General features: G+C 42.7%; 1 protein-coding gene and 1 pseudogene across 4 annotated transcripts in view; one reads left to right on the top strand and one right to left on the bottom strand.

Moving 5' to 3' along the window:
* Positions 1-12,275, top strand: part of NFX1 (nuclear transcription factor, X-box binding 1) — a 66,434-nt gene that overhangs the window by 44,339 nt on the left and 9,820 nt on the right. For all 4 annotated transcript variants that reach the window (XM_005903020.2, XM_070375471.1, XM_070375470.1 and 1 more), the window contains exons 13-18: positions 195-303; positions 5,084-5,203; positions 7,429-7,508; positions 9,765-9,995; positions 10,863-10,936; positions 11,732-11,833. In XM_005903020.2, coding sequence (XP_005903082.1) covers positions 195-303; positions 5,084-5,203; positions 7,429-7,508; positions 9,765-9,995; positions 10,863-10,936; positions 11,732-11,833 — 716 coding nt within the window. The remainder of the gene's footprint in view (positions 1-194; positions 304-5,083; positions 5,204-7,428; positions 7,509-9,764; positions 9,996-10,862; positions 10,937-11,731; positions 11,834-12,275) is intronic.
* Positions 1,434-4,688, bottom strand: LOC138988936 (heterogeneous nuclear ribonucleoprotein A1-like; annotated as a pseudogene).

Below are 12,275 nucleotides of genomic sequence, written 5' to 3'. Positions count from 1 at the left end.
TTCTTTGTTAATCTTGTTTATGGAAAATATAAAATGGAGATAATTTTGTAAGCAAGTATAAATAAATCTCTTAGGAATTCCCTGGCAGTCTAGTGGTTAGGACTCCACTGCAGGGGGCACAGGTTCTATCCCTGGTCTAGGAACTAAGATTCCAGCATGCAAAAAAATATGTACGTATAAACCTCTTTTCCTAGGATAAGGAGCACAAGTGTCCTTTGATTTGTGGGAGGAAACTCCGCTGTGGCCTTCATAGATGCGAAGAACCTTGTCATCGTGGAAACTGCCAGACGTGCTGGCAAGCTAGTGAGTGTCTTCACTGTATACTTTATCATAAGAGTTTTCTAGAAAGTCAGGCATAATAGATCCTGGGCAGTCAACTTTCTTAGATTCTGAATTAATAAGCCTTAGTATTTCAGGTATACTGAGACCTTGGCTTTTTTTAAAAAGAGTATTAAATCTTTTATTGATTACACATGATAATGGATGATACACAAGTTCATTCCCATCTAGAACTATCTGGTGCCATAATTCAGTTTAGACATACTACATTGGATGTGCCAACAATCATATTAATGACAAAAAAACTCCATTACTAACTCCAGGTCACAAAACAGTAACTGTCAGTTCACCTACACCAAGGTTTCTGAAGATAGTGGCTTCTCTACCCAAGCCAGTTGTAAATAAATTTCTAATGGAACCTGGCATCACCCTAAAGGAATTCTAACTTCACGCTGTTTGGGTAGTTTACCAAAATGGCTTCAGAATAGACTAACTTTACACACACCATATTTTTTTAAAAAGACATTTATTCAGCATCACGATCAGACTGTTAAATTTAGCAATCAACAGCATGGGTGCAAAAAAAAAAAAATCTGCATTAAAATCCTTTGTTGGGGAAAAAAAAATATCCTTTGTTGGGATGCTTTACAGTTTCCACAGAACAGAAACTAAAATAACCTGTTATACAATTAGTCACAAATACAGTCCTTGGAGGTTTTTGCCCATATACATGAGTAGTGTCTAAAATATGTTTTCTTTGTTGCAGCTAGGCCCTGTCACCACTATGCTTGGCTGAGCTCACAAATCTGTTGTAACTTGTAGCTTTCCTGTCACTTCTCTGGCTCTGGCTCTCCTCCCCTGCTAAGGTTTGTTTCCTGGCAGTAATTAAAACCTCCTGCCACTGCAATGGCACCCCACTCCAGTACTCTTGCCTGGAAAATCCCATGGATGGAGGAGCCTGGTGGTCCGCAGTCCATGGGGTCCCTAAGAGTCGGACAAGACTCAGCGACTTCACTTTCACTTTTCACTTTCCTGCATTGGAGAAGGAAATGGCAACCCACTCCAGTGTTCTTGCCTGGAGAATCCCAGGGATGGGGGAGCCTCGTGGGCTGCCATCTATGGGGTCGCACAGAGTCGGACACGACTGAAGCGACTTAGCAGCAGCAGCAGCAGCCACTGTTATAGCTCCTGCTGCTGTTGAAACCACCATAGCCACCTTGGTTTCATGGTTTGGCTAGGTATTGGCTGCCACCACCACAGGGGCCAGAACTTCTGCCTCCAAAGTTTCCTTCTTTCATGGGTCCAAACTTTGAAGATTGATTCTTGTAATTGCCAAAATCACTGTAGCCTCTGCCACCTCCAGAATTGCTTCCATCATTATCAAATCTATTATAGCCATCCCCACTGCCACCATATCCACCACCAACATGGCTGCCACCAAAGCCACCTCCACCACTAAAGTTTCCTCCATGACCAGAGTTGGTCCTACCAAAACTGTCTCCAAAACCACCACCAAAGGCTCCAGAACCACATCAACCTTTGACTGTATGAAACACTAGCCATCTCTTGCTTAGATAGGGCTTTCCATACTTCACAGATGTGACCATTCACAGTGTAGTATTTCTGAATGACTGTCTTGTCTACAGAGTCCTGGTTATCAAAGGTTATGAACGCAAAGCCTCTCTTTTTGCCACTGCCTTGGTCAGTCATGATTTCAGTCACTTCAGTTTTCCCATACTGTTCAAAATAATCTCTCAGGTGATGTTCTTCAATGTCTTCTTTAATGCCACCAACAAAAATCTTTTTCACAGTTGAGTGGGCACCAGGTCTTTGAGAATCTTCTCTCGAGACGGCTCTCTTGGGTTCCACAGCTCATCCATCCACCTTGTGCGGCATTGCACTCATGGCTGCATCCACCCCCTCCGCAGGCATATGCGACAAACCAAAGCCTCTGGAGCACTTGGTATTTGGATCCCTCATTACCACACAGTCTGTGAGCATTCCCTGTTGCTCAGAATGGCTCCTCAGTCATTGGTTGTTTTAGTGCTCAAACCTCCAATGAAGAGCTTCCACAGCTGTTCAGGCTCTTTGGGAGACTCTGAGACATGATGGCAGTAGAAAGAGGAGACTTCAACAGTGCTTACTCGTGGAATCTATGGGCAGAAAAGCTGTTGAGACTTCAAAACAAGTAATTGCTCAGTTGTCCCTTAGTCTTGGGTTGTAGGCAGTGATTCTAAGATGGGTCTGTTTGTGTTATATTAAAAACTCACATCCCTTAATATACTACCAATCCCATCAGAAAAGTCTTAGGAAAAGTATTAGGAAGTTGTCAAGCGCTTAGTGGTAAGTGCATATTTTCCAAAATTCTGTTTCCACTTGAAAGCTTGAATGTTATCATTGGCAACAGAGTTGGTTTTCTTGAAATGACAGGCTCACTGTTAATTTTTGATGAAGTATCTGCCAAAATAACCAAGTCTAAATAATCATAGTTTGTTGGTTACTTTTTCAGGCAAAATGGTGTGTTATGAAAAAAAGTTAATTCAGCTCAGAACTCAAAAAAGTGCAATTCTTTAAAACGAACAGTGGTCAGACAGCTGTCTATCTGTGGGCTCCACATCCATAGACTCAACCAACCATGGGTTGAAAACATTCAAGGGGAAAAAATTCTAGAATGTTCCAAAAATAAAACTTGAATGTGTTTTCTTCTGGCAGCTGTTTACATAGCATTTATATTGTATTGGATATTATAAGTAACCTAGAGATGATTTAAAATATACAGGGGAGCCATTATGCAACCTAAAAACTTAAGTGTTAATATGAATTTCATCTACCTGTTTACACTTGGCTATCCTGTGCTTTCTCCTGGAGAAAACTGGTTGAACATTTAAATAGCTTGATAGTAGTAGTTTCTACACTACTGTAGAAAACCATATATGTCATTATTCTGACATATGTGTGTAAGTCAAAAGCAGTATATGATCCAATTGTGCTTATGTTGAAATCCATAAAAATAATTCTGTTTATCTAGTCTTATAGGACATTTCTATTCAACATTATATTTTAAGATGCATCCATATTTTTGTAAATAGCTGGGTTTCATACATCTTCACTGCTTTGTAATATTTGATTCAGTAAATATAATATCATTTATTGATCTGTTCCTTTGTCAAAGGACATTTGTATAGTTTTCAGCATTTTTTTACTGTTAGTGTTGCTGTTATGAACCTTTTACATGTGTCTTCTTGTACACTTATGTAATAATTTTTCTAAAATTTGTTCATAAGGGTAGAATTTTTGCTTTTCAGGGCATGTAGACATCTAACTTTACAAGATAATGTCAACAGCTTTTCTGAAATAAATCCAAAATTATAGCCACCCAAAAAAAGTACACAGGAGGATGTGCATAGGTCATATGCAAATACTATGCCATATTATATAAGGGACTTGAGCATTCTTAGGTTTTGGTATCCATGGGAGTCCTGGAACCAGCCCCTTCCCCACCCAGGACACTGAGGGATGACTGCATTTTTGTGTGCAACAAAAGTGCTTTAAGCAGATGTCCTACTTTGTTACACAGAGTATTAGAAAGACATGTATTTAAGGGGTAAGATTTTTTTTACTTCTTCAAGGACTTAAGTGAACCTTGCATTTTTTGTCTATTATAAAGTGGTTACAGTTTGGTGCTACTGCCTTGATTTGCATGAATGCCTTTGGCAGTATTTCCAACAGTTGCTTTTGTACCATCAGTGCAAATGTCAGCACAGTGAAAAAAGCAAATAGTATCTAAGTATTATGAAAACAGCTGACCTCCTGGACTCCCTGAAAGGATCTCAGGGAGTCGTAGGGGTCAACAGAACACACTTAGAGAACTGCTCCATTAAAAGATCAGCCTGGATCACGGTTCCCCAACATACTTTCTCAGGAAAATACTAGATCTACCATATTTTAAAAAGGAGTTGAGTCAGTGCTTTGTTATAAATCCCACACATGGAGTTCCATAAAGATATGTAGCCTCTTACTCTTTACCTAGCTGTTTCACATATTTTAGCCCTTGCCCACAATATGCTTTCCAAGTAGGTAGGTCAAAGTTTGGTATCCCCTTTTGACCAAAAGGAAGAAATCTCAGAGGTGTTAAGTTACCTGCCTACAGTCTTTGTGTAAGTGAGAAGTAGGTTCAGGTCTAAAAGCCTCAATTTCCCACTGTATTTACAGGACCCTTTCCATCACATTATATAGCCTCTGTTTGTTGGAAGTACTGACTGGAGAAAAGCATTGAATGGAGGAGTCCTGGAGGGCCTGGGCTTCTGACTCTTGGTTCCTAATTGAGAACCATGGCCAAAGACCCGGCCTCCAACTTGGACCAGAGTTGAACTAACTTCCCTATGGGTCTGAGGGTTGGGAGAGCTCATGACACAGTCAGCTGCTTGTTGGCAGTCCCCTGTGAGTTTGCTGAACTTAACTATCTGTGGCTTTCATAATCTGTATCCATTTTCCTAACCAAAAGGATCTGTATCTCTGGTGGAAGTCTTCTGTTCTGTAGGTCATTTGTTTATAAAATACATGTAAAACTGTCTGGGATTACTCATGGACTTAAAAGATTGTTGCAAGTAAAAATCGAATGCTTCGCTACCAGACAACTTTAATAAAATAAAAACCTTTTTTTTTTTTTTCCCAGAAAAGGTGGCCCCTAAAAATTAGCCTCTAAAAATAGAAGTCCCCCCACCCAAAAAAAAAAGTGTGTTTGTAGTTATCTGTGTGCGAATCTCAAACTCATGAAGGTTTGTTTTACCTGCTGCTTCACCAGGTTTTGATGAATTAACCTGCCACTGTGGTGCATCAGTGATCTACCCTCCAGTTCCCTGTGGCACCAGGCCCCCTGAGTGTACCCAGACCTGTGCCAGAGTCCATGAATGTGACCATCCAGGTGGGTCCCATCTGCTTGCCTGCACACCTCACAGCCTGCTCACACTGTATCATTTAGGATGTTGCATGATGGTCTTCAGGGCTTCCCTGGTGGCTCAGCAGTAAAGAGTCTATCTGCAATGCAGGAGCCATGGGTTCGATCCCTGGGTGGGGAAGATTCCCTGGAGGAGAGCATGGCAACCCACTCCAGTATTCTTGCCTGGAGAATCCCATAGAAGAGCCTGGCGGGCTACAGTCCCTGGGGTCGCAAAGAGTCAGACATGACTGAGCGACTTAGCACAGCACGTGATAGTTTTCACTGCTTTCAGGTCACACTGTCATGGCTGCTCCTTGTTCCCTGTGCTCAGGACTGCTTCTGTGAAGATGGGTCTGTGATCTGGGCCACAGCTGGGAATGACAGTGCTTTTCATTGCTTTACCCTGTGGGTGTCAAACACACCCAGAATGTCGGGAGAAGCCCCAGCTGGTCTTGTCTTCCTTTTTGTGGCCTCCACTTTTGGTGCATATTTCAAAGTTAAGCATCTTTTTATAAAATTAAAAGTAACTTCAGTTTTGTTGTAGATGCAACATATATAAAAAGAAAGAAAAGTAAAATCAAAAGATTGAAATTAAATCTTATGTAACCTTTTAAGAATTATGCCTTCCTGTGTATTTTTCGGACTTCCTGGTGGCTCAGGTGGTGAAGAATCTGCAGTGCGGTAAATCCACCTGCAGTGCGGGAGACCTGGGTTCAGTCTCTGGGTCGGGATCTTCTCCAGGGAAGATCCCCTGGAGAAAAGGCATGGCAATCCACTCTAGTGTTCTTGCCTGGTGATTTTTCAGGGCCTTTTTCCATGGGTAAAAATATATATTTCCTTTTTTTCCCTAAAATAAAAGTGGAATTTTATTGAACTTATTTTAAGTAATAGATTTTTTTCTCTAATTACTATAATTTTAATCTGTCTCCTTATCAATAAATATTTTTCTAGATGATAGTGGGGTGTCCTGTTACATGGATAGGCCATAAGTGATTCAGTCAGTCTCATATTGCTGGACATTGGTTTCCAGTTTTCCTGTGATAGACTGCTGTAGACACCAGACCAGTAGCTACTTGACATCACCCACTTGCCATCCAGTCTAGTCACTGGCTTTCCCCTCAGACTGTATCTAGCCCATCATTTCCTTTTTTGTCATGTCCCAGAGGCAAACCTGACATAACTTAAGTCATCAGATTTGATCCTTACAGTAAATCTGGCCATATGATTGAGACTGACGAAACAACCAGTTCTTAATTTTTTTAAGAGTGAAGAAGAATTAAGTAAATTCCTTATGAAGTGAGAAGTCCCTCCTTCCCTGGAGACCTTAAGATGACCCTCCCAGCTTAGCTTGTGAGTGGTGTCCATGCCACTGTGAAGTTAATATTCAAGCAGACACTCAGCACACTCACTCGAACTCACTTCTTTCACCTGCAGATGTTAAGATGAAGTCCAGATCCTGCTGATGAATGTCCATAGTGAGAACTTAGCCATTTGTGATTTATTTTAGCCTGCCTTCATTCAGCATTAACTTTTCTTGAGCAATTGTTGTATATCCAGCATGGTATCAGACATAGAGGGAGGTTCAGAGGAAGAAAACAATAACCCAGGACCTGGAGGGGGCTCTGTTGTTTCTGGGAGGAAGAAGATGGGAATTGAGTACATTTGCCACAACCAGCGATTGCCTGAAGATGGGGCAGATAGCATGGCAACAAGCCTTCTGCCTCAGAACCAAGAGGTCAGGGAGAGCAAGAGAGCTCAGGGCAGGGAGGGGTCAGCCAAGGAAGGCTTCGTTTAGGGGATGAGTTTGAATGAACTGCGAGTAAAGAAATTGAAAGGAGGCAGAGGAAGCATGTTAGATGAGGTAAGTAACCAAGATGTCTGAACAGAGGGGAGCTGTGTACGGTAGGACCACAAGCATGACTGAGTAACGTGCACAGACCATGTGGCCATGCCTCAGGAGATGGGGTGGACCAGCTGCCCCCTTCTCTGCTTCTGTGTCTCTCCCCCCTCAGCTGGGTTTCTTTTTCTCATGCTCATCTTTCAGCCCTTTAATATAAAGCCAACTACTTTTACTTTCCAGTGACCATTTTATAAAGTACTTTTAGCTCCTAAATTTAAAAGTTCCATGTCAAATGCTATTATAATATGTATAATAGTTTGTGTGGTATTATTTGAACATAATTCCAGATTTTGCCTTTCTCTTTCTCCAGTGTATCATTCATGTCATAGTGAGGACAAGTGCCCTCCTTGTACTTTCCTCACTCAGAAGTGGTGCATGGGCAAACATGAGGTAAGCTTTCTCTCAAGTGGTTCATCGTTCCAACCAGAGATTTATGGTTGGATTTCGTTAAGAGGATTAGCCTCATTGTTTCTCAAAGTAAATATGCTCCAAAGAAGCAGAGATTTGCTATTGCCACTTTTTTTTCCTTTTTTTAATCATTGAGGTATAGTTTGCATAAAATAAAATTTACTCTTTTTAGCATGCAAATCTATGAGTTTTGACACAAGCAGTCATACAGTCATGTCACCACCACCACAGTCAAGATGTGGAACAGGTCATTCATCCCCACATACTCCTTCATGTCCCTTCAGAATTACTCTCCACTTTCCTCCAGCGCCGGTAACCAGTTATCTGTTGCCTGTCCTAACAAAGTCTGTTGCCTTTTCCTGAGGTCACATAAACGGAACCATTCAGTCAGTAGCATTCTTAGACTGTTCTGCTCTCATTTTTAATCTGGTTACAATGAGATGAGACTCAGCCAGTAGCCCCTGAGAACATGAGCTGTGTTCAGAGACAGCGTCCAGGTTAGCTAGCATGGGGAGGGCTTGCCAGTCTGGGAAAAGTGTTACAGTGAGAACATCCCAAGAGTGCAGGTGGGCTCCCTGCCAGTTACCACCAATCCTTCTCTCTACTCCCTTCACAGATTTCCATCCTGCTGATGGGCCAAACGCCTTCCTCCCCACTAACCTGCCCCTCCCCACTGCCACTACCATGAAGGATTTTTGTCCTTATTCTTAGCATCTAAGCTGTATTTGGCACTGCTGATTATAGACCCTTTGAAACAATTTTAAAGTTTCTTTAATTTTAAAAAGGCATATTCATTGTAGACTGTTAATGTAGTTTTGCTACCCAAAAAGAAATACTCTTAAACATTCTGGTGTGTAGACTTCAGGCATGTGTATTACATATTCTCCTCTACTCTATGAAGATTATACTGTTTTGTAACCTGCTTTTTTTTACTTCATAACATGTTGGCCAACATTTCTTGAAACTCTTGACAACTGTGACAACATGCTTTCAGCATTCTTATCTTGATGGACATTATTTCCTGTCAGAGGTTCTCAAGTCATAATCCTTAGTATTTATTCTTCCTCTGAAAACTCTTACTTCCTTTGAGATAACCATTCTGAGAGATCCATGTGTTATCCATATGTTGGACTTCAGTCAGCAAATACTTACTGCATGCCTGCTCTGTACCAGGTAACTGGCTGGGTTCAAGTGATTGAGAAATGAACCACAGGGGCTGGCCCTGCCCTGGTGGAGCCTTCACTGTGGGGTAGAAAGCAGATGAATGAGCAGTCGATTATAGGTACAACCGTGTGGGAAGTACAGAGCACTGAAGGGACCCCTACCCAGGGAAGGTGTTCTTAAAGGAAGTAACATAAGTAATCTCCTGAAGGACGATGAGAAGATAGTAGGCAGATAATGTGGGCGGGAGCAGCACAGGGCACAGCGTGTGCACGAATTATCCCGGTGGTAATGGAGTGTTTAGTGACTGGGGATACCTTCCACTAAAATACCAAATCCAAAGCAGGTATGTACTAGACTCTGGGGCCCTCTTCAAGATTACAGGTTATGCCTCATCAGAGTCGAAGTATACTCCTCTCTTTGAGGGTTCTTAAAAGACTTTGAGTGGGTACATGAGAGTAATCTTTGGTCCCACAAAAGTAAAATCCCAGCATCTTTTTCCTAGAGTGAGGAATCCTGGATGAAGGCAATTTCTCAAGAAAAAATGGCGGTTCCATGGACTGTTGCTTCTAAATTTTTTTTAATGACAGAGCTATCTAAAATATGGAGACCAGAGGTTGGGAGATGTGAGGAGAGCTGAGTAATTACATAAAACTGCCCTGCCAGCAGTCCGGAAACCATGAGCCAAGGGTGCCCCCACCCCCGGGGTTTCTGTCAATTCAGTGCCCTAGCTGTTTGCAGACGTAGAAGATCCCCTGACCCTCCCAGTTAGTCATAGCATTTTCAGATACTCCCTAGTTATCTGGTTTCACATGCCTGTTACTCACCTTGTTTGTTGCAAGTCACACTCGGCTACTAAAACAAATCCTTTCAAACTGTAACAAGCATTGTTAAATAAAGCTCAGGTTTGTTTTCTTTTCAAACTAACCTTTCAGACTTCGAAAATCAGCCTGATTTTAAAAAAAAAATTTTTTTTTTAAATATACTGATTGTGAACATTCAGAAATGTTTAAGTAGGAAGTTAAAACCCACCCCAGATCCTGAATGGAGATGAGAACCCGGCTACTTCTCTCCTAGTTACGAAGCAACATTCCCTGTCACCTGGTTGATATCTCTTGTGGATTACCCTGCGGTGCCACGCTACCATGTGGGATGCACAAGTGTCAGAGGCTCTGTCACAAAGGAGAATGTCTGGGGGACGAGATCTGCAAGCAGCCCTGCACCACCTCCAGAGCCAACTGTGGCCACCCGTGTATGGCACCCTGCCACCTCAGCTTGCCCTGCCCAGTGACCACCTGCAAGGCCAAGGTACGTAGTCCTGGCTCCGGGTGGGGTGTTGGCTGTGGTCCTGGTGCTGCTAATGAGTCTAGAACTGTCTGCAGTGGCACCTTGGCACACATCCTAGTCAGGGGTCGTTGGTTACAAGGAACTTCAGGTTAACAGAGAGAAAGGTGGACTTCTGTCTGCCAAGCTTGAGATGGTCTTTTAGTTCAGAAAGTACCCACTGCCACCTGACCAGTCTCTGTCTCCCTTTGATCGAATTCTCAAGAGACACTGATTGCCCACTCCATTCATCCAACAAGTATTTAAGTGTCTGTTTTGTATAAGATGTTATGCTGTATTGATGCTGGAGCTCTACCAGTGGACAGGAGACACATGGTTCCATTAATCAGATGGACAGATACTAACTGGTTACTCAGGTAATTACCCGTGACTCTGCTAAGGATTGTGAAGTAGTTACACCCTTGCAGGGGTTCCACGGGAACATGTGAGTGGGGGACTTAACTGTTCTGAGGGATGAAGCAAGGTCTCCCCCGAGGAGGTGAAAGTGGAGGGATGAAGTGGAGTCGATTAGACTTTGGCTGGTTCTGGGTCAAGTGTCTACCTCTGGTTTGGTGGTAGAAACTTCATTCTAGGCCTGCCCCTTCAGGCAGGATTAAGGACAGGAATAATTCCCAATAAGGGGCACTGTAAACCTGGCACTTCCATCCTAGCATGTCAGCCACCACGTTGTCAGTTTGCATGTGTGGTTAGCTCCCCCATCTTGGAGAGGAGCCTTTCCCTGTCTCTCTGTTCTCTGCCAAGGTTTGATTCGAGAGAGGCTTTAAAAAGGAAACCTGCCCATTCACATGTTTTCCGTGGGCTGAACGCTGCTCCGTGTTCATCTTATTTCAGATAGAGCTGCAGTGTGAATGTGGACGAAGAAAAGAAATCATGGTTTGCTCAGAAGCATCCAGTACTTATCAAAGGTTAGTGCTACTTAAATGTTAACAATTGGTAGGTCTAGGTAAAGGATATACAGGAGTTTATTATAGGATCTTTTCAACTTTTAAGGAAAGTTTTTAAAATAAATTTTGAGTCTAGTTTTTCAGGTTCAAAGAAAAAGCACTGCTTTATGTACCTTATTACTTTCCCTAACCTTAATTTGTAAACCATTTTATTTCTCCTCCTTTCTCTCTCTCTACCTCTGGTCTTATTTCACCATGAGATCAGAAGGGAAGATGTCCTGAGGTTGCATGAATTGCTTTCATGTCCCACCATTTGTGGTGGCACAGCCAGGCCCTGTGCTCCTACTGGAGTGTGGGGGTTTCTGGCTGTTCTGTGGGTTGTCTTTACAGACTCCTGAAATCTTGGGACCTGTGTGGTTACATGGGGATCTGAGTACAGAAGTGGAGATGTTAGGATGGATGGACGAATAGATTCAGAGATAACATCTTGGAGATGCAGAGATGCATAGATGTGTCATAGAGGTGGGACTTCAGGAGTATGCAACATCAGATTGACTGTGAATACCCACTGAGTGCCAGGCATTAGCCCAGATGTTCAAGGGAGTGCTAAGGAATTGATTACCTCATTTCCTATGGAGCTGTTTAGACTAATTGAGATACCACGTAAATGTGTGATAGTTACAGTAAATGGGCTTCCAAAGCTACACAGATTGTCAAGAGGTAGATTTTTCTTGAAAGACATATTTTGTGTGCCTGGTGCGAGGAGATTCTTGTGAAACTGCAGTGCCTTTCTTCCCTTTCTTTTTTGTACTTCAGAATAGCTGCTATTTCCATGGCCTCCAAAATAACAGACATGCAGCTTGGAGATTCAGTGGAGATCAGCAAGTTGATTACCAAGAAGGAAATTCACCAAGCCAGGTAATTTAAAAAATGTGTAGCTGTGCCTTCTTTCCCGCATTAGACTTAATTTCCAGAGGGCAGGAACCATTCACTTGTGTCAGTCCCCAACAGTAAAGCCTTACACACACAGTATTCAACAGACCTCTGACATTAAGAGGCCACACCCACTCCAGTGCAGTGAATCCTACTCAGGACACAGCTAAGACCAGAGGAAGCATTTCTGGGCCTCACTCCAGATAGTAGCCAGAGAAAGCAGAGACTTGGGTATGTACTTTTAACCTGCAAGAGAACAGAGAGGTGGCTGTGTCAAGAGAGGGAGATGGGGCTGTCAGAGGGCTGCTGGGAGCATTTGGGGGGCTGAGCAGCCTTGGGACACTCTGAAGTCCTTCGAAGGTCTGCCCACCTGTCCTTGAGAGGGACCTCATCCAGCCATTGTCTGGCAAGAGTATGCTCAATCTCT

This window comes from Bos mutus, chromosome 8, assembly GCF_027580195.1.
Source record: "Bos mutus isolate GX-2022 chromosome 8, NWIPB_WYAK_1.1, whole genome shotgun sequence".
NCBI classification, from domain to species: domain Eukaryota; kingdom Metazoa; phylum Chordata; class Mammalia; order Artiodactyla; family Bovidae; genus Bos; species Bos mutus.
This window is presented reverse-complemented; position numbering and strand designations above follow the sequence as displayed.